Genomic DNA, 22,340 nt, shown 5'->3' with positions numbered 1-22,340 from the left:
GCCTAGCGCTCCACGAACACCACTCGCATGGTGACACTTCAGGGAGAGACCACGGCTCATCCTTCAGTTACGTTAAGAGCAGACACAGCCACATGACGTCGTTCTGCCGGACAGGTGCGTGGTCCTCCGGTGACAGAGCAAGCCCCCCCATTTTGGACATTCTATATAAAAACAGTTTATCTGGCTTCTTTTTGCATGGAGCAGTCATGGAAGCAGGTACCCAAACACAAGTGCATCTGACGTAACCACAAGCTGTGAGAATGCACGCTGCAAAAAAAAACCCAATGACGAGAGTTTCCCCACGTGGAGAACAGGCCCGGCCGTCTCCCCACGGCGCTGCTTCCAGGTGGCCGGAGGCACAGGGGAAGTGGACACCGCAGAACCGGGACTGGGGGCTCAGACTGTGAAGGTCCACCTCCTCCCAGGGCTCACTGAAGCACACGGGGTCTTCCCGAAGCCCAGACGCTCTGGGCACCTCGCAACTGCCCAGGCCCCACCAAACGCTCGGGGTCGGGGAGGTGGAGGGGCCGCACACGCACGCGCCACGGGCCTGCCCTGCTCGCCCTGCCACCCCCGGAGCCCACGTGGCTCCCTGCGGCCAGGCGCTCCCGCCTGCACGGAAGGGACCATGTGGACCGCGGCACCGCTAGTACCCTGTCCCTGGCTCCTGAGCTCCGGCAGCGAGCCCAGGGCTGGCAGTGCGCCCAGAGGTGGGCTCTGCACTCCCTGCTCAGATTACGTCACGTGTGGTCAGGTTAAGACCTGATTAAAAGGGTTCCCTGACCCCTGGAGACAAACAACAACGTGACTATCTACCCGTGAACACACTAAGTGGAACGGAAACCCCTTGTGCTGTGTTTTCTGTAGGCCACTGGCCAGAATCAGGTGACTTTCGTAAAGAATCGACTCGAGATCCTGTTTGTCCTCCTAGGCTCCTGTCCTTCCCTAGGCCCGACCCCAACGCGACCACTTCCCGGCGACCGGCCGGACACCACCCAGCGCGGCCGCACAGGCCCCACCGTCCGCAGGCCGGAGGGACGAGCCCCGAAGACGGCGGTGGGGGGCCGGTCTGCGGGCCGGGCGGGCGGCCGGCGCGGGGGCGGCCCTGCCCGCCGCCCTGCCCCGCCCGTGCGCGGGCCGCAGCCCTCAGAGGACCAGGACCTTGTCTTCGGCCTCGCGCCTGACCCGCTCGTCCTCCTGCCGGCGCCGCTGCTCCTCCTGCCGCGCGCGCTCCTCCGCCTCCCGTGTCCGCATCTCCTCCAGCTGCTGCTGCCGCCGCCGCTCCTCATCCTGCAACTGACGACAGGGGCCCGTCAGCCCGCGCCCCGACCAGGGAATGTGCACGGCCGGCGGACACCCGCATGGCCTACGGACGTGCGCGCGCGCGCAGCCTAGACACACGTGCACGCGCACGGCCGGACAGACGCAACACACGCACACGGCACACATGCACGACTGATGAATATGCACATACGACACGCGCACGGCTGAGACACATGTGCACGGCCGACAGACGCGCACGGCCCTCAGACACGCGCACACGACAAACAGCACGGCCGACAGATGCACACGCAAATGACACTGGATACGAACACACACGCACATGACACAGCACACGTGCACACGACACTCAGCACAGCACGGCCCAGACACGGCACACACAGTGCGCACACGACACACGCTCGGCCAGACACACGCACGTGGCACTCGACACGTGCACGCACACAACACACACGCAGGCAGCAGACACCGCGCACACACGACACACGCACAGCTGAGCACAGACAGCAGGCCAGGTCACGCAGTGCCACCTCACAGCTGTCCCCGCCCTCCAGAACCTCAGAGGAGGTGTATCCTACACACTCACACAGCAGCAGGCGTGACGCTTATACTAGAACAAACGCGCACACCAGCGCGTGGCCGCCAGCAGTCGGACCCTGGCATGCGGAACCACGAAAGCCTGGGCCTCCTCCTGCCTGTGCCCCTCACCAAGTGCCACCATGAAGGTGAAGGAGCTCGCCTGCACTCCTGGCCCTGGTAGGTGGGCCCAGCCGCTTGGCGGGGTGGGCTGGGGGCTCGGGGGCAGGCCACCTGCCTAGTCTCTGGGACCAGGTTTCCAGCTCTCCTTCTGTCCTGGCCCTTTGCCATGCACTCCCTCTGGGTCCTATCCTGGACGGAAGAATCCCTCCCCAGCTCGGTTGTCCCCTAGATGCTGATTTACAGAATCTGAGCCTGAAATTTAAGACAAACCTTATTCTCACTCTCTCCTGCTCCACCTCTGCCAAGTAATGTGCACCGTGTCTGAACGCCTCCAGGGTCTGGGGGCCCCAAGTCCACCTCCCACCAGTGCATGCCGTTTTCAGGTAACTGCTCGTCAAAAAGCATGGCTGCTCTTCTCAAACTCACCACCTGACAGCTTCCAATTCTTTGTTTTTCAGGGTCTGTCTTTTTCAAACAATACAAATTTAATCTCTCTCCTTCATACCATTCAAATTCTTAAGGACATCTTCAAAGTCCTAAGATGTATTGTACCTGGCTTTCAGCTCCTTCAGTCTCCCAGTCACACCTCCTATACGCTACAGGAGGAAAATGCCTCAAGGGACCCGTCAAGGGACGCGGAAAAGCACGTGCGACTGGCAGAGAACAGACTCTTTCTGTCAGGTCGACTTCTGCTGTCACAGCCTAGGAGGATGCGGACTTCTTCTTCTGCACCACAGACCTGGGCTGGGCTAGCACGCATAGCCCTCTAGCTCCCTACCCCAACGAGAAGCTGGCAGAAGTGCCCGCTCCGTGGAGGTGCAGAGACAGCCCGTAGCCGGGACCAGCTCTCTGGAAGGTCTGCAGCACCAGAGGAGGAGGCGTCGCACAGATATGGGAAACAGCTCCCAAGTAAGAGGGACAAAATGAAACAGCAACTGATCACTAAGTATCTCCAGAAAGACAGCGTATGGAAGAAGGTAAAACTGCAAGAATGCAACAGAGACCCTTCTGTTACCTGACAAAATACAAACCAACTCATTATGTCTTACCTTTCCTACATCTAATTAAAAACAAGTTCTGAGCAAGAATAACCATATACACTGAACCCGCGAATGAATCCTTTCACGTTAAAAAGAAGTATAATTTTAAGAAGTCAGAATAATTTCAATTCTCACAACTACTAAATCTAAAAAGCAAGCACTTTTCTCTTAAAAACCTTCCTCTTCTAAATCCTGATGGCATAAGCAAGGAGCCTTCTCCCTGTACCCAGTTCACTGGTTTCTATTTTTAAAGCAGCGAGTGAACCAGTGCTATTATAACTAAGGCAGTTTTCTTTCCACTATTTGCTAAGCTGTTTTGGTTATTTTCATTTTCAAAACAAACTTTTGTTTTTCACAAATATTCTGCTTTACTCAAAAAACAAGCAAACAACAAACTAAAAACCCAAAACACATAAATGAGAACACAATCTCCTCATCTGCCCCGAACAACAGACCCAGATGCTACACTGAACTGTATAGTTGACTCACGTTTCACAACAGTTAGAGGACACCTCAAATTAAGTCAGAAAGTTACTGACTCTGAGCATCAATGACAAACCGCATGCATAAACACTGCAGCTAAATGGAGAGAAGACGAGCTTGCTGTTTTACCCTGAAGGATGGAGAAGTCGCACGCCACCAAAACAGCCTGGCAGGAAGCTGTATTGGGGGAAACAACATCTCAACAGATCAAACAGTAATTCTTACAGAGAGTCAGCCCAGCCCAGACCACAGTCACTGAAACCAACCATCATGCTGGGATTTAAAAGCAGGATGCAAGCCTAAACCCACTTCTTACAACACTGGTGCAGCCCACATTTCCCAGAAAGGTATTTTCAGGGGTTAAAAAAAAACAGGATGCTGAGATTTCTGTTTATATTTTTGTACCACAAAAATACACTAATTTATTACATCTTTAATTTACAACAGAAATCCCATTAAGGCAGACAATCACACTGAAATATCTGAGTATGAAACAGGGTCAAAATACGCCCTGCTTTTTGACATTTTCTCTGAAAAGCAACTACAAGCACACGACCTGTAAGAAACCTCTCTCTCCTCGGGCCTTGTCTGCTTATGCTCCTACCCATTAAAAATATTCACTCTAAAGAATTTCATAGGGCCCCAATAAAGATGAATCATCCTGATTAGCCAATTATTAGGCCGGGACTTTGGGTCCCGTCCTGGCAAATGCAGCTCCTGCCTCCTTTCGCAGAGGAATCTGCTCCGGGTTGGGGGGCGGCTGCTGGGGAGGAGGGGCGGTCCCTCACTGGGTGACGCAGCGCTCGCCCTCAGCCTGCAGGGCTCCCTTCCCCTTCTCTTCAGCAGAAGGAAGATACTCGGACCCAGAGCTCCAAGGCAAGCCTCCAGCTGCCGAGACACTGGCCGTGGAGAGAGCCCAAGGTGGAGCTCCCCGCACACCATGCAGACTCCTGCAGCTGGAGGCAGCGCACCAGGGCAGAGTGGGGGAGGGGGAGTCAGCTCAGAACAGGTGCAAAGCGGTCAGGTAGGCGCGTGTGCAAAGGAGTCCAGGGTGGGAGACACAGGATGGAGTGCAGGCGGGGTGCGTGGGCCGTGGGCCTAGAGGCAGCAGGCGTGGATGGAGGGAGCGATGGACACGGAGAGCCCGCTTCTCTTGTCACCATAGCAACCAGCACGGGGAGGGTCCTACACCAGCAGCCACGCCGTGTCCCCAGGGGCAGAGTCTGCCCTGGGGACACGGCAAGAACTCAGCGATAACATTAACACCTTCAGGGTAATCAGGCTAAGAAACCTGATGCCCACGTCTGCCCCTGGGGACACGGCAAGAACTCAGCGATAACATTAACACCTTCAGGGTAATCAGGCTAAGAAACCTGATGCCCACAGTCAATATTAACACTAGAAATAATTATCTTTAAAGAAACAAAGAAAAACCCTGAACTAGTCCTTTGAAACAAATATCTCAGTGCACCCCATCCTAACAAATTGTGACTCAGCTGTCACACACCCCACAGACATGGGACTCTCTTGGGGTCCCAGGCCAGCCCAGCCCTCACGCGTGTGATAAGGACATGGTAAGTGGAGAAACAACGGGAGGTGACTGGTGCTCCCCCCTTCCTCCATCCACGGACACCTTAACACACACAGAGGCAGAGAGAAGCACGCTTCCTATCTCTGTCTCACATGGAAGAAAAAGTCAAGCTTAGAAGACACGCCTTTCAGTCACCAAGGAGAGGAGGGGGTTCCCCTTTGCAGTGACACTGCCACCGGGATATTTAAATTCAAAAAGCAAAACAGAACGAAAAAAGGAGGGCTGCTGTTTGGGGAAAGGCCATTAAAGTCAAGCCTGGATTCAGAGTCTTCTCAAAGGATGGTTAGATCTGGCCTTGCATCATTTAAAAGTTGACCAGCAATAAAGGCTATTTAAGAGTCAGTATCGCCATCCTGGTAAGAACATAAGTGACGGAAATCCAGTCCTCAAGCACAGTGCACACTATTACAACCCACTCAGTCTCCCCAGCGTGGACGTGAGACACACCACGGTTACTGCACAATGTGACTGTGTTTTTTGTAAGGAGTGTTTTTCAGCAACGAACTGGCATGGCTGGTAAGTTAAACTCATGTGATATTAAAGAAAACAGAGTAATGTTTACTAGAAATTCCTCTTTCTCTACCAAGAGACAGTTACATCCTAATTGGCAAACAATGTCGGAACCAGTGGAACTAAGCGTCTGATGATAGTTAAAATGGACTTCTAATGTAACAAGAGTGAGTCACTCCTCACTGCAGTTTGCTCTGTGTTTTTGAGTACACAGGAATATACAGTATGAACTTTAGGACTAAAGCTGAGTAAAGGTCAAAACCAAAAACAAACAGTAAGTAACACTTAAAATTAACAGAGAAGAGCAAAGGATAACTACATCTAAACACATTGAAAGGCATGCTTCCAGAGTCAGGGAGCTACATACAGGTCCTGATCTAGGACACCCCTAGGACCAGATCTACTGAAAACATAAAACCACCACCACTAAAGGAAAAGAGGAAATCAGACAGGAAAAAGGTACCCAAGGGAAAGAAACAGGAACATACCAAATCTAGAACAGAGATTGCTGGCATAGCAGTCTGCTGCAGGTAACAGAGAAGGAAAAAAAAGAAAGATGAAGTGTGAAAAACAGGCTCCGTTAGGACCTGGATCCGCCATCAGCACGCCTGCGGTTCTCATGCTTCATCCGTGCTTGAGGACAGCCCAGGAGAGAAGTCAAGACTAGACTGACTTCTAGTGCCCAGAAACAGAAAAGTGCCCACATGGTGTTAAATACTTGAGCTTCATTAGCAAGACACACAGAAACTGAAAAAGTAAACTTTCCCTTAGCACTCTCACTTGGAGACTAAGATCTTAATCTCAACATAATTAATGATAAACAGATATTCTTAACTAAATTATCATAAAGAACTTTCTAAATAGCATGATTCATACTAAAAGGCTTTGAAATATTCAGCGTTTTAATCACTTGGAAAAACTGATAGACCCTCAATAAAAATTTAGTTTTCAGAGAAAAGAATGAGTGTAGAAATATTACAATGTGGTTTCTAACTTTTCACTAAGCAATAAATTTAATCATGCCCACTTGTTTACCATGAGCCTCAGCTTTAGGCTCAGAGTAAGCCTTCTTCCTCGTGTGGGGCAGAGCCCAGGGCCACAGCCACAGCAGCCATGCCGGGTCCGCCTGCAGTGCGTCCCCTAGGACTGGGTGCTGTAGGCGTGGCAGCTGTGACGGGCACACAGCTCACCACCCACGGACAGGGCCAGGGCGCTAGGCAGAAGGTGGGGACAGCTCAAAGGAGTCTTATGCTCCAAGCAATTACTCATCAAACAGCTGCTCTGTCAAAGGAAACAGTCTTTCTTGAGGAGGTGTACTCCTGATGACTTACCTAATAACAGTGTAATAGTTAACATTTAGATCTTTGTTGATGAAACAAGTTTCTCAAGAGAGATTCCAGCTGAGTTTTGGACTAAGTCATATGCATGTCCGTCTGCTAACACGTATCTAACTAGGAACGTACGCGGTGACGTCCCAGGCCTTAAGGGCCCACACTGCCCACTCAGGGCACTCTCTGCCAAGGGTCTAGGGCTGAATTTCATCCTAAGCTGGAAAGATTTGAGGGTCTGACAGCACAGCCACTGGTTCCGGTCTCCAGTACAGACGGCATCAGAGGGGGAATTAGAAACAAAATCCAAAGACAAAAAGGACATGCCCTTTGCTGTCTTTTCTCGCAATACTGCATTATACTAAAAAAAAAAAAAAAAAATCGCTAAAATTCGTCAGCATAAAAGGCTCAGTAGCACGTGCTGCGAATCAGCGCCAGTAAGCGCTTCTCCGTCAGCAGCTCTCCTGAGCGGGCGACGCAGGAGGTTAGAGTTGGCATTTTAAGTCTACACTGCCCTAAACTAGTACGGATTTTACTTTCTTCTCTCATGTGATACCAAGGCAACAGAAGTCACTTTCATAAAATGGAAAACTCGGAGTCCTGCGTTCTCAGTCCCTTTACACTACCCCTGAAACAATGCTCGCTGGTTTAGTGACACCCCTCATCAGTGTGACAACCGCAGAGTCTGTTCCTGGGGGTGACAACACACTTGACTCTGCGGTTGTGCTCAGCCCCACCCCGGCCCTCCGGGACCCCAGGGAGCCCGCATGGTGGAGACCAGGGGCCGCCCGTTTGCACCGCGGGCACGCGGCCTGGTGCTGCTGTCAGAGGCTTTCCTGCTCCAGGAGTGGAGCCGGGCAGTTAAGAGTCTGGCCCACCCAGCCAGAGAGACCCTGACTCTCCGGCCATTTCAGCCACCACCCCCCATCACGGTGACCACTGGCTATTAAGTAACTGGTCTCCACCAACGCTGGCGAGAGAGCTGAAGCAATGGTTCAGTGCCCCGCGCACCGCAGGAACGGCTCGTCTTGGGAGCAGCTCGCCCTGGTCCCCGGGGACACAGCTCCAGCAAGGCGCCCGCCCACCCACCCGCCCGCCCGGCCCGTTACCCGCGCTCTGCGCTCGGCCTCCAGGCGCTGCATGAGCAGCACGGTGTCCACGTCATCGTCCTCCTCCTCCTCGTCGTCCTCGTCCTTCTGCTTGGACTCCTGCAGCCGCTTCTGGAACTGCCACTCCAGCAGCAGCTTGCGCAGCCGGTCGCTCTCCTCGGCCGAGCGCTCGGCCTTGCCCTGCAGCTCCTGGATCTCGCGGCTCAGCAGGTCCACGATGTGCAGCTGCTGCTGCTTCTCCAACTTCTCGCGCGCATCGCGCTTCCAGGGGTCGGGGGACAGGCTGTCTCCGGAGGCCAGCTCCTCCCTGCTGACCGTGATGTACTGCAGGTCCCTGCGCTCGATGGTACGCGGCTGCTGCTGCGGCTGCAGCTCGCGGATCACCGTGTCGGGCGCGCGGGCGGGCGCGGGGGGCGGCGCGGGCGCGCGCAGCTGGCCCAGCCGGCGCTCCTGCTCCCGGCGCCGGCGCTCGCGCTCCTCGTCCAGGCGCGCTTTTTCCTTCTCGTACCAGCGCTGCTGCTCCTCTCGTTTCTTGCGCTCGGTGGCCGCCTGCGCCTGGCCTGCGGCGGTGGCGGCGGGAGGCGGGGGCGAGTCCGCGTCCGCGTCAGCCTCCCCGGGGTAGGACCCGGGGGGCGGCGGTGGCGGCAGGGCCGGGTCGGTCCGCATGGGCGGGGAGGCGGCCGGGGTCTTCCAGCGCCCGGGGCCGCTCTTGGTGAGCGTGGAGGCGGGGGTGCCCGCCTTGGAGGGGGGCCCCAGGTGCTCCTGGCTGGACGCGCCGGAACCCAGTGATGAACCCTGGGTGGGCCAGGCGTCGCTGCCATCCGACCTGCGATCCGCGGCTGCCTCCGGCCGCTGCCGCTCGGGGTGGTAGGCGTCCTCGCGGAGCTCCTCCTGGGAGCGGGTCACACGCTGGAGTGAGAGAGGGGCGCGCACGCCTCAGCCCCGGGCAGCCAGAGACTCCCCGAGGTTCCTCCCAGGAGAAGCGGGCGTCTGAGAAACCGCAGCAAGGCCCGCGCAGGGGCCATCCCGCCACTCCCATGCCAGCACAAGCGGCGGCTGCCTCCGCCCCACAACCCCCGGGGCAGACGGGGTGCAGCAGGAGCCCGCGCCTGAACTGAGCGACTGGACTGGCACCGTGAGTCCGAGGCGGCAGACACCCCTCCCTGCCTTCCAGGCCTGGCCGGACCCAGCTCAACTGGAGTCTCCCGACCGCTGTGATCCCAGGACAAGCGGGGCGACTGCCTCCGCCCCACACCCCCCAGCACCTGAAGTGAGAGAGTGGACTGCAGACACCCCTGCCCCTTCCAGGCCCAGCAGGACCGTCTCCCCACCGCTGAGATCCCAGGAGGACAGTCCCTCTGAATTAGTGGGGCACGTGATTGTCACCAAGCCTAGGCTGTGTCTACTTTTATGCGAACATTTAACTTCTTTCCCCAATCTCTCAGGGTGGACGGTCACCTTTCACACATGCAAACACCCCCGACAGCCCCACCCTGCTCAACTTCCACTTGACGGGGCCACAGCCACCTCCCTGCGGCAGAAACCGGGAGCGGGGGTGGGGGTGTGTGTGGGGGCAGGTGTGGTGGCAGGGCTGGGTGCATCCGCACAGGCGGGGAGGCGGCTGGGGCCCACTCCCAGTAAGCATGGATGGTTATCCAAGTTACCTGCTAACTTCATAAAATCCCAGGCCCTGGGGTTGGCCCCGAAAGCCCTTCTCTGTGGTAACCCTGCCTGTCCGCCAGAAGCTGCCACGTGCCCCGTACATAGCGCAAGGCCCGGCCCTGATCAGAGGCACCGGTGCCCAGCGCCCTGCCTGCTCCTCCGGCCGCCGGCTTCCTGCCCGCAGCTTCAGCCCCACCGGCAGGACCGGGATCTTCTCTGCTTCCCCAGGCGCGGAACAGCCATGTGCATGGACGCCGTCCCGGCTCTCAGGCTGCCTCCCACAGCCTAGGAACCTTGCCTCGCAGACCGCAGACGTTCATTAAGCGACAATGAGCGCATGTTAAAGCCGGTGCACATCAGGACAGGCCCCCTCCCTGGTGACCACAGAGCCCAGGACAGAGAGGCGGCAGCAGCCCTAGCGCTGCTCTACAGAGAACGCTGGTCGTGCCCGTCTGCCCGTGTGGGCCTCCTGGAGGCTGGGGATGCCCTGGGCCCACCTCTCACCTGGACGGCAGCGCTGGAGTGGTTTCCGTCTGCCAGCACGTGGGGCTTCTCCTCGAAACCCAGCCACTGGCTCTGCGGGGGCGCCACGCGGTCCTGGGACTTGGAGGCCGGGAAGGTGAAGTACTCCCTGGTGGACGTCTGCGTGGGGATGGGGTAGGCTTCGGGGCGGGGCGGAGGCGTCTGCTCCTGCGGACGGGCAGGGAGCAGCGTTTAGCAGTGCGTACCACTGACTGACTTAACTTCAGGGGATCTGTGTTAAAATATAATCTGTGTATTTTAAAAAATGTTAAAAATGTAAAGTGTTCGGTCCTATACCGAGAATAAAAAAAAAACGTTTTCTTTGTGCTGAGTTACTAACTTAAAGCTAACTGACCCATTATATTAAAACCCTCACAACCACTGGGACGTTCTCCCAGAGGACGCAGGCACTAGGGGAAGCCCGTGTCTGCCTGCTCATCGCCCAGACCTCAGCGCAGAGGTTCCCCGTGGAGACAGATGTGATCTTGGCTGCTGTTCCGGAGGCATACGCACTCTTCCCGCCAGGACTGGGAGGCTGATCTGTTGGTGGGAGACAGGAAAGAAAGTTCAGTGTTAAATAAGTCACCCTGACGTCACGGCCGGGAGCCATTCACGGGCAGCGCCCGTGTCAGCAGTGTCACTGCAGTGAGGAGCGGAGCACAGACCTAAAGCCCGAGGCCCGCGGAGCTGGGGGCTCTTCAGTAACTGGACCGGAGCCCCGAGTTTCCTGTGTGGACCAGGGCCGGGCAGACACCTCTAACCGTCTGACAAAGGGCCAGACGGGACGTCACGTCAGGCTTTGTGAACCTGGTACCTAGACCACAGCCTCCTATGCCTGCCGCTTCCTGCCGACAGCCCTTCACAGCAGAGAGACTGTCCGTGTCCGCGGGGGGCCGGCCACCCTCTGCCGCATCAGTGCACCTGCCCAGGCACCCCCCCGAATCAAGGTCCCCAAAACCAGCTTTTAGCGCCTGTTAGAAATTTAGTTGTAACGTCTCTCAGGAGAAACACACCCCAGTTGGCTAATCTACGCAGGCGAGAACATTCCCTATTGACCGCGTGGCCCCCACCCCGGCGGTGAGCAGCTGTGGGGGGCGGGCCTTGGGAAGGGCCACAGGCTCCCTCACTTGCGACGTTGGGGCTGGAGCGGTGATCTGCCCTGTGCTTCGTCAGCCGGTCATCGCCCGGCAGCTTCTTGGGCTCGCTGTACTCGGCCCAGGGCGTCTGCGGGCTCTCCGGGGACCCGTTCTGAGCCGAGTTGTTGTACAGCTCAAAGCCTTCGCTTTTTGGTCGGGGTTTACCTGACCCACGGCGCTCTGAAACTGAAGTCAAAACACATTCAAGACGTGGTCATTTGTTATCGATTGTATCTTAGTTTAGTTTTAAAGGCAACATGATTTACCAACATCTAAAATTCCACAGTAAGTTGGTTTCTCATCAGCAGGAATGAGGTATTTTTACAGGAGAGCAGAGTCTATCTAACGACTCTCCAGAAGGGGCTTCAGAGAAAGCGACACGGGGGAGCAGAGCGCTCTCGGAGCTCGCCTGCTTCGGCGAGGAGACCGCCGTCACAGGGACATCCTCACTGAAGTGCGAACACCCCTCCCGCACTTGTAAAACCTGCATCAGTTCTTCGCTCACTCAGGGTGTCCTCCTCCTGAGCCGCTCTCATCTGCTGTGGTCACGCACTCCTTACACTTTACTCTGCCATCCTGCTACCTGACAGCCCTGACGTTTGGCTCCAACGCGTTCTCTCAGTGATTCCTAATTCATCATCAAGCTTGCTTCTTTTAAATGACTATAAACTTGGGAATCAAAACACCAATACGTTAAATATTATGCTATGAAAAAAGCAAAAAAAAAAAAGGTGCCGTATATGAAGGCTGTGCCTCTTGCCCATCTCCACGCACAGCAGCCCAGGCTCTCGAGCAACCCGGATGAGGTCAGTGTGAGGCCAGGCCCCGGGCTTGCCCAGGGTACCAACCTGCTCACCTATGGTGAGCCAAGGAAATGCAAAATAGACAGCAATTTCTAAGATAATGGGAGTCAGAACGGTTTTCCCCTGGTTTCTGAACTAATTCTTTAAAAAGCCTGACATTTATATTGACTTTTTTCTGAGGTTTTTGATGTACCTACAAAACCATGATTCTTATCAGCAAATTATTATTCAAAAACTGACCTCTTACAGTGGCCTCTCCCTGTAACAATCATGTCCTGTCTCAGAGCATGTGAGCTGGACCTAACTGTTTATAAACAGTCCTTCAGGAGAGAACTCTGCTTGTTCTCTGGAGACTCACATCCTGTGTCTGCCTGTCAGAGCTGAAAAATCATTCCTCCACTCACTATAGACCGAGTTCCCTGAGTGCTGGCATGGGGGACACTGGGGTCCCCCACAGTCACCAGGCCTGTGCAGGTGAGGTGAGGGGCTCTTGGGGAACCAAATAAATTCACACCGTGTCTGAAGGCCGGCTGGCCACACCTAGCCTGGGCCCTGGGAACCCATGAGCTTGCGATCCCGGGCTCTGTGCTCGAGGGCGCTCATCCTCACGCCCTTCTCTACAATCAGGACAATGAACACAACAGGGCCTGCTTCAAAGGGTCTGAGTATTGGAAGAGGTCACGCTGGCTGCCCGGCCCGTGGCAGGCAGGCGCGGCCCAGGAAGAGACGGCCCCTCCGCCCCCTTACTTCTCTGCATCATAGGGGAAGGCTGGTTGAGCAGGGTGGCGAGGCCGTGGTAAATGGCTCCTTGCTTTGCTACTTCAAGCGTCACGACGGAGCTTGTCCTTGTCATCAGTTCTGCTGCCCTGGGAAGAGAGGTCAAGGGTGAGAGTGTGGGCAGGTCCCCTGTCCCCAGGGCAGGCCAGGGTCAGAGCAGGCTGCACCCCGTGGCCCCCGGCTAGTCTGAGCTGGGGTCTCAGGCGTCCTGCCCCTGAGGACAACTCTGCACACAGCTCCTCTCGCTGTCTTGAGAACAGCGAGGCGACCTGCAAAGATGGCAGCACGCACTGGCGGCAAGGACGTCTTTCAGAATAAAGCAGATGCTCTGCTAAGTCCTTTCCTCTGAAGGAGAAGGGCACAGCTTTCAGCGTGGTTTTTTGTCTTCTAATTCCAAAATTTAATGCGAACTACCCCCAGAAGTGCACACTATCATCTTTAAATAAATAAACGGTACCTTTCTTGAGAGAGTCCCACCAGACTCCGTCCGTCCACGCTGAGCAGCTGGTCACCCGCGGCGAGCCGCCCGTCCTGAGCACCCCAAGGCGTGGGCAGGTGAGGAGGGGGCGACAGCGGGGGAGAAGGGAAGGAGGAGGCCAGCGGTGAGCACACTCAGACTTGGGCTTTGGACAAACACACAGCACACTGGGGGTTCCACCGTAACGAACGTATACCCACCACGTCCGCAGCGCCTCCTCTCACCACGGACTTGACGTAAATCCCAAGTTTGTCTTGACCAGCGCCCTAAACAAAGACAAGGAAAAACCCCACGCTGAAAACACAGTGAGAAACACAACACACAGGAGAAAGAATACAGTGTGTGTATAGGTGACTGGAATAAGACTCTCAGCTCGTGTTTTCCATGGAAATTAGAAACACAGAAACTGTGTTAACAGAATGAACACCTAGGTAAACAAAAGGAGACTCACAGGAAATGTACCTGCTTTGTTTTCAGATAAGGAAAAATTACTCCTGAAATCTCATGGACAGAGGACCCTGGTAGGACAGTCCGTGGGGTCGCAGAGTCGGACACGACTGAGCTACTTCGCTTTCACTTCTCTTTCACTCCTGAAAACTCAGTCAGTTACCAGTCAGCCGACGGACCACAACAGACCCGCACCCTGAAGGCAGGGACGCGCTTTCTCCCAGTGGGTGAGCTGCGCCGAGACACGTGCAATCATCACTGCAGCACACAAGCAGCTCACCCAGGGGTCCGTGTCCAGTGCTCACCCGCCTCCCTCACACCCTTACTCCTTCACTGCTGTTGTTGCTCAGTCACTCTGTCGTGTCCAGCTCTTTGTGACCCCATGGACGGTAGCCCGCCAGGCTCCTCTGTCCATGGGATTCCCCAGGCAAGAATACTGGAGTGGGCTGCCATGCCCTCCTCCAGGGGATCTTCCTGACCCAGGGATCGAACCCGGGTCTCCTGCACAGCAGGCGGATTCTTGACCACTGAGCCACTGGGAGGCCCTATTCTTTCTGAACACACAGTTTAAAATTTAAAACAAGAAAAATCTTTCTGTTGTAAACAATGAGAGGGACTTCAACAGAGACAACTATGGAGAAAATACTCCGTGTTGCCTCCATTTAAGGGTCGTGTGCAGTCATGCTAAGGAAGTCCTGAAGCTACAAGCCCCCGTCCAGAGGAAGCGTGCATAGGTATGAAATGTCATTGGATGTTTCTGTCGATATCCTACAGCTGAGTGTATTTCTTGGTTTGTGAACCTATGGTGTCACAAAAGCAACAATACAAGGTATCACAGCAAGTTATAAGACAGTTTGATAAACGACTTATTGGACACGTTTTCCTACAACGCCCTGGAACTCCATAGTCTCCACCTGAACACACTCCCTTTCCTCTCTGGTCAACAGAATGGGTCCAGGACCGACTGGCGGCTCCTGGTCAGGGAGGACTGAGCAGAGACCCTGCTGTGAGGCTGACAGCACCCCCCGCCCCCCGAGAGCCAGGTTCGCAACTCCATCCCAGACCCTCGTGCCTACATACCTGCGAACGGACTCCATGAACGCTCCACGCAGCCCCCGGGTCCCGCCTGGCTTTCCCGACTCCTCCCCTCAAGACCTGTCTCTGTCAGTCTGTACGTCTGCCCTGACCTCGTCACTCGTCTCCTGTCTGGTCCAGACACACGAGTGCCCCTCGGAGGACGCAGCGGTCCTTCCACACGACACAGTGCCCCCACCTGTGCTCCGGGCTGGGCCCCTCTGCCACACGCGCAGTTACTGGGGTACCTGGGAAAACGTGCACTTTGGGGGTACAGTTGAGGTTTCACACACACACACACACACGTTTAGACACGTGTTTGTATAATCACTCAATGGGTTTCCCAGGTGGTGCAGTGGTAAAGAATCTATCTGCCGATGCAGAAGACCCGAGTGTGATCCCTGGGTCAGGAAGATCCCCTGGAGGAGGGACTGGCAACCCGCTCCAGTGTTCCTGCCTGGAGAGTCCCATGGACAGAGGAGCCTGGAGGGGTTCTGCGCGGCCACAGTCTATGGGGCCAGGAAGAGCTGGACACAACTGAGCGCACGATGAATCAATCACTCAATACAGGTAACTTTCTAAAGTTTAGCCCGTCTCTTAGCCCAAGAGTCAACAAACACAGCTTCCAACCACCTTCAATGACACCAGTATGGTCTTCCCTGAACCTGGGCTGGGCTCAGGGTCAGATGGCTGAGGAGAACCACCTCCAGGGCAGCCCCTCGGGCCCACCTCCCACACAACCTGATCATACAGCTTCTTCCACACTGTTCTGTGCTTCTGTGCAATCCATGATTCGTTACCTAATTCAGCTCATCCCACAACAGTCACAGAACTCCTGCATCGCCCCACCTCCTTAGACATGCAAACAGACAGCACCCCGCCTCCGACGCAGCTCACGCTCACGCGGTTTTCTCTGTGCCCGTCAGACACTGTTTCTGATGGGTCCCCGAAAATCCCTCTTTTCCTGCCACTATGCCCTTATAACTAAACCAGATTTTTTTTAAGGCTTTTAATGCATAATTACTTTTTTCTTCTGTTCTCCATCTGACTCATAGAAAAGCAACATTTCTAAACTTCAGATTCCCAGTTTTCAGTGTGAATGAACAGACTACATTTCCACAAGCACTAGTCTTGGGGAGTGCAATACTGTCCTTGTAATTTAAGTAATAAAAATTGCACTTAAATGAGATAATCAATTACCACCATCTATGACTAAAGAAATCCCTAGCAGTAATACCAGCAACATAGTATTTTTAGTAAGGCTGCTGTAAAAGAAATACCAAATACACACTTTCAATATGTATGGATATTTTAATATGAATGAATATTTTAAAAGAATCACATCAAGACTTCCTCCCCCATTTCTGGTATACTTTATAAAAGTATTATTAACAAAGGAAATTTTTCATTTATTTAGGTCAGCTGTAATAAGAAAACTTTAAGATCACAAAATGGAATGACACAGCAGACAGCAGGAATCCAGTCCTGTCCACTAACAAACTGAGGCCTGGCGAGCGTACGTTTGCTAAACGTCCATCCGTGAGGCGTCTGCGCGTCGCAGCGCCCGGCTCCCAAGGCCGCACTCCACGCCCATGTCCTGCTCCCGCTGCTCCACTCAGACCAGCCATCACACGCCACTCTAGAGTAACACACACGCTTCCACTCTGCGGACTCGGCATGGACCGCGGCCAGCAGTGACACAGCCTGAACCCTGTCGTGTCTTTAAGTAGATAATTTACCACACGTCACATGCAATATACAATTTAATAAATCTAAGTTTAAATATGCCAACAACAGATCCTGTAATATAGATATCTGACAGCCTTATGAAAAATCTGACTGAAGTCACATCTGTAAACAAGCATTAGTTTACATTGTAAATTTCAGAACAATCCTGGCGAGACCCGGACGCTCTCCTAAGACTGACCCGCTGGCTCCTCTATCCAAGCTGCCTTAAGAAATTCTTCCTGCAGGCAGCCCCCTACCCTGAGAGGTGGCCAGCTGCCTGTAAGCAAGCAGAAGCCTCCTGCATGGGGCACCCATGTGAAGTGCAGGCCCACCACACCACCACGTGCCCCCTTCCACCCCTCAGCCACGTTCCTGCCACACACAATGACCTTCTGATGCAACAGGTCAGCCCAAATCCTTTGATCATCTGCCTCCTGGGCTCACCTGCCCACCCACTCACTCCACCTGCCCAGGCACGATGCCGCCCCGGCTCACTCGTGTTCCCACGGCACCTCCCTTGTTCCTGAAGTCGGTACAGAGGGCCCTACCCCGCTCCTTCCAGGGGAGCTCCCAAACCCCTGTCGTCAGGCCAGGACAACGTGGTCGATCTAGACGCTACCTGAATGAACACACCAGTTGATAATCCACTATCGGTGAGCTGACGACACAACACTGACGACACCGCAAGCTCCTGGTGCAGAAGTGAGAACCCTGAGCATTTCTGACCGTGACACCGTGTGCCGTCCTCGAGGGACAGCACCCAAGCGATGAGAAACACTGCTTTCTTACATGATGGGAATTTATCTAAACTCTAAGTGATGGTCATTCCTTTTAATTCCAAATAAGTTCAATTTAAAAGTATATGTCATTGTGACAAAAGATTTACATCTGAGGAAAAAAAAGGACCTCAATTCAAAAGACCACCAGCATCTAAAAGGTCTATTTAAGGTTGGCCATAAAAATTGACTTTAATAAAAAGTCACTGAGAAAGCACCGTGAAATATGATTGCTTAAAAAGACTCCTGGGGGTAGGGTAATATTCTAAGAGGTGTCCAACCTCTGGTTGACATCTGAGCCTTCCACATGTGGGCTCAGCCTCACACTGTTTACCTGGTGCACACTCTCTGTGTGACTCACGTCTGCCAGCGTGTCACCAGGCCCGCACACCTGCTCGATTCTGCAGAGTGACTGTCCCTGGGGGGCACCCTCCTCTCTGGCCAGGCTCTGCCTGTCTCTGCCGGTTTGAGTCTTACACGTATTTCACGTGTAGCTCACAGTTATAAAGTGACCATAAAAATGTGTAAATGCAACTAGCGTACAGATAAGTCATGGGTTTTTCTGCAAGTTACTATGAACTTTTTAGCCAACCCAAATACATATATTAAATCGACAGTACACATATTAAACCCTTTCAACCCCAAAGGCCACAACCTTTGACCCAGTGCCTGGCTAAGGTGACCCAGCGCCTCAGTCTGGCCAGGGCAGGCTGGACTAGACCGACCCCGGGACTCAGGGGACAGAGTTGGTGAGCTCTGCCTGGCCCCTGCCCACTGCCGTCTGAACTGGGAGCAGGTCAGCTCTTGGAAGAAACCAAGACACAGGCGCTCCTCAACACTACGGAGCTCTCTTGCCACCAGCCCCATTTCATCTGAATAAAAACACTGCCGACTGCAATAAAAAAATTCAACAAAACAAAATTACTTTCAGAAATATTAAACCACTCATGTCCTATTTCTATATAATAATGTACACACTAGTCCAGTAAGACTGAACTTAAAAAGTATCGAACAAATTCCACTAAGTTCCTCTTCTATTTACACATACACATGATTAAAATTCATTTGCTGGTAACCCTACTTTTTAAATTAACACATAAAAATAGGGCCCAGAAATTACACCTTCTTGCTGCTAAATCAAGGCATCCCACCTGTCATTAAAAGAACATAAAGATGAACTACCTAAGCACCGACCGACAGCCAGCAGAGGACCATGAGATCCTGATGCTGGCGAAGCCGTGTCAGCGCTGGTGTTGGCAGCCAGGAAGGCCAGGGCGCGGGTGCTGGGGCGGGTGCGTCCCAACTGAAACTGGAGTCCAGAGCAAAGTCCTCCCAACTCCAAAGACTGAGTAGAAAGAGTCTACAGTGTCTCACCAGCAACATACAGTGACGACACGGAAATCACAACTGCATCGGAGACACACTGCTGATTTCAGTTTCCCTTATTTTTTTAATGCAGTTAATAGAAAATTTTGATTTACCTACATGGCCTGAGTTACAGGACGATGTTGCCCCCAAACTAAGCTTTTCATAGTAAACCTATGTCATCAGTAACCACAGATACTAACAATAAATCTGTAATTATGCAGATAATTGTGTAAAAACAAAATCTTCCCATAACACAACATATATGCTAACATTATACACCTTGATTTCCAACCATGAAAAGAGTTAACTACAGTATAACAACTAAATGCATAGTGTAAAAAATTTCAGTAACTACTTGCCTAAAGATACCTAAGCTGGCATTTGAAAAAATATTACTGTATTTTTGGTCTATTTGTATTCTTATCTATGGGTCTATTTGTTATTTATGAAATCAAAATGAAAAGAAACATTGTTCACAATTACCCACTCTCCATGTGACAAATCAAATTCCTTTTTAAAACTACCTTCCGAAAAGCGGTGATATATTCCACATGTATCAGGAATGGCAAATTCCACTGAATACCATTTTGTAATTTAATTCCACTTAAATACTAAAAGTACATTTTTAAAAACCAAAATCAAGTCTTCCCTCCCAGAGGCGCTACTGAGGGTAACACGGCAGCGCAGCCCTGCAGCCGCTGTCCAGCCTCCAGGCCGTGGGACGTGGTTTCGGACAGAGCGCCCAGGAGCCACACGCACCAGCCAGGGCACAGGAGGAGGCCGGGGGCCAGACCTCGGACCCGAGCAGGCAGCCACGGTGAAGCACGAGGGGCACGCCTGTGTGAGCCCAGGATTTCATCCTAAAACGCATCTGGGAGCTGCTTTCCTTTCCCTTAGGAGGGAGAGGAGGAGGTCCGAGGAGGAGTCTGCGAGGAGGGGGAGGGGGAGGGCGGCACCTCACCTGAGTTTACCCGAGGCAGGTACGCAGGGACGGCGGGGCTGGCAGGGGTGCCCGGACACCGGCAGAGCCACACACGCCTCCCAGCACGGACGACACGCGCACCTCTCGGGCAGCTGCCCTGCGCTCCAAGGGAACAGCCGCGAGTCTGCAGGCGGCCGCCACTCTACCTTCTCAGGCACCTTGGGAAAGACTGAAGCGCAGGTGCGCTCACCTCCCGCTCAGAGGCTCCGTCAGAGGGGCCCACGCTCCCAACATTCCAGCTGCAATTTCCGACCGAGCGTGGGAGTGTGATGTGACTAACAGCATAAAAACATCATTACAACACAATCCAAAATGGAAAAAAAGGCAGCAGCAGAAGGAAGACAGAGCTGCCAGCCAAAGAGCATGAATCCAGCCTATTGTTCCCAGGCGTGGAAACAGGCAGGATGACCTAAGAGCCAGGCGTGTTTAAAACTCATCAGGCCAGGCCGTCAAGACAATGCTCCGCCGCCTCCTCCTCGGGGTCTGGAGCCGCTGCTTCTAGTCAGACAAGAGTTCTGATTCATGAACAACTGAGGTTCAGACTAGAGGTTCAACGACACCGCCGCGCTCGCGCTCTCTGCTAGGAGTGACCTTACTTCTGAGACAATTGGTGTCAAAACCCAGGCCCAGGACACTCCCCACCCTGGCCACCTGAACAGCCCCGAGAGGTGAGCGCCCCTTTGCCTGGAAGGTCAGGGCTGTGCAGTTTCCTGTTTATGTTCAGTACAGAGGACACAGCGTGTTATCTATCTTCCCATTCTCCATGAGATAAAGGAAGCAAACCACACAGCCTCTGATGCCGGGGCCCCAGATGGGCTGCAGGGGGCCGTGGGGTCCTGAAGGGTGCAGGCAGAAGAGGGTGCAAGAAGGGGTCTCCAGAGCGAAGGTGCAGCCTCCCGAGGGTCTCAGAGCGTCTGGGGCTCCGAGACAGAGGTGATGCCGGTGGCCCGCAGGCCTCTGCACACAGACACCCAGGCAGGTGTGCTGGTGCGGGGAGCCTTGACCCCAGGCAGGGCTGAGGGCGCCAGGTGGGGCTGGGCTTTCTGGACCGTCCCTAGGCGGCCCCCCACCACGGCCCTGCACCCGGACGCCCCACACCATCCTTTTCTACGGGAACCACCAAGGGAAAGGAGGTTCTGCTTCAGGAACTAGCATTCCTGTTCCAGTGACACTGTTTCAGTACTGCAACTGAGTCAGTGTGCCAGACAACCTGAGAAACGTGCACTGAAGCCACGACTGCAGAGAGCGAAGAACGTTGTCCTTCACACACTTCACTGTGAGGACAGAAACAAACTGTCCAGACCTGCAGCACAGCCGTGTGGGGACGCCACACGACCCCCTGCGCTTCCGGGGAAGGAGCCGAGCGCCTCCCGGGTCCTGACGTGGTCACTCCCGCCGGCTCGCGGCGAGGACGCACGCGAAGGCCCGGGAGCTTCGCGCACTGAGCGTGGCTCACACGCGCCGGTCCAGCGGTGAGGCGGCGACACGCCCGTGACCACTGCTCTCACCGTCTCCTCTCTAAGGCACAGCACCTCTTTTAAGCTAACTAAAGACTTTAAAACATAACACTGCATACAGTTAGACCACAGCCAAGACTCAGTTAGCCGTTCATTTCTACGTAAAACAGTAAAGCCTCCTAATAAGTGCCCTCCGAACTGTCATTTTCGTGCCTTCAGAACAGACCCGCACAGTGAGCACCGCCGGACGGCCCACCTCCTGCCTTGTGGCCACTCTCGTGTCTGTGCTCAGCAGTCCTACAGTCGTGACCACTGTTTCCAACAGCGTCCACCACCACAGTCCATCCTTTTCTTGCATAGAGTATGGAGCAGCCTCTTATTTCCAGAGCCCTGAGAAGCCGCGGCATGGAGCTGCAGAGCAGCAGCACCCCAGGGTGTGAGCACGAGCTCCCCGAGCCGGGGCGTCACCGACAGGCTGCAGCAGCTCACGGGGAGGACAGCGGCCACCGGGGCCCCGAGGAGACTCACCACAGGCTCTGCTCTCCCGACAACGGAGAACCACATCTCTCTCGGGCACATGGACTCTCAGGCGGAATACCACTGCCCGGTCCCCGCAGTGGCGACGGCCAACACACAGCTGGTCTCTGAAGACTGGCCACCGAGGGCATTGAGCAACTCCAACCAGCGCCCAGGCAACCTCAGGCTCTTACGTAACCAGGCAGCTCAGATTCTCGCTTACTTTGTACTTTATTAAACTTTAAAAAGAGTTAGAAAAATAAAAAGGAGGAAACAGTTTCTATTTTAAAAATCCAAACTAAACAGGAAGCGCCATGCCGGCCCTCAGCTGAACGAGAGGCAGCACCCTGACCCCCCCAGCCCCCCGGCAGGCTTCCACCGTGGACGGCGCGGATGAGCCACGGCATCTGGATTCCATAAAGCGGCCGCAGCCGGGAGGGGCGCCGGCAGGCTGACATCAGAGCCCTCCAGGCGCATGGCCCCGAAGCCACAGGCTGACTGGGAAGGCAGAGGACAGAGCCAAATACTGACACAAAGGCCCAGACAGCTCACAGGGAAAAACAAGGCCCCCAG

At 54.3% G+C, this 22,340-nt stretch overlaps 1 protein-coding gene across 15 annotated transcripts in view; it reads right to left on the bottom strand.

Moving 5' to 3' along the window:
* AFDN (afadin, adherens junction formation factor) overlaps positions 1-22,340 on the bottom strand; it is a 113,585-nt gene that overhangs the window by 5,721 nt on the left and 85,524 nt on the right. For 6 of the 15 annotated variants that reach the window (XM_061428561.1, XM_061428563.1, XM_061428559.1 and 3 more), the window contains 10 exons: positions 13,620-13,685; positions 13,399-13,472; positions 12,912-13,030; positions 11,353-11,547; positions 10,674-10,765; positions 10,208-10,393; positions 8,042-8,950; positions 6,093-6,128; positions 3,633-3,680; positions 1,162-1,296 (listed from right to left, as the gene is read on the bottom strand). In XM_061428561.1, the coding sequence (XP_061284545.1) occupies positions 1,162-1,296; positions 3,633-3,680; positions 6,093-6,128; positions 8,042-8,950; positions 10,208-10,393; positions 10,674-10,765; positions 11,353-11,547; positions 12,912-13,030; positions 13,399-13,472; positions 13,620-13,685 (1,860 nt within the window). The remainder of the gene's footprint in view (positions 1-1,161; positions 1,297-3,632; positions 3,681-6,092; positions 6,129-8,041; positions 8,951-10,207; positions 10,394-10,673; positions 10,766-11,352; positions 11,548-12,911; positions 13,031-13,398; positions 13,473-13,619; positions 13,686-22,340) is intronic. The other 9 variants (XM_061428571.1, XM_061428572.1, XM_061428574.1 and 6 more) reach the window with 4 other exon arrangements.

This window comes from Bos javanicus, chromosome 9, assembly GCF_032452875.1.
Source record: "Bos javanicus breed banteng chromosome 9, ARS-OSU_banteng_1.0, whole genome shotgun sequence".
NCBI lineage: Eukaryota > Metazoa > Chordata > Mammalia > Artiodactyla > Bovidae > Bos > Bos javanicus.
This window is presented reverse-complemented; position numbering and strand designations above follow the sequence as displayed.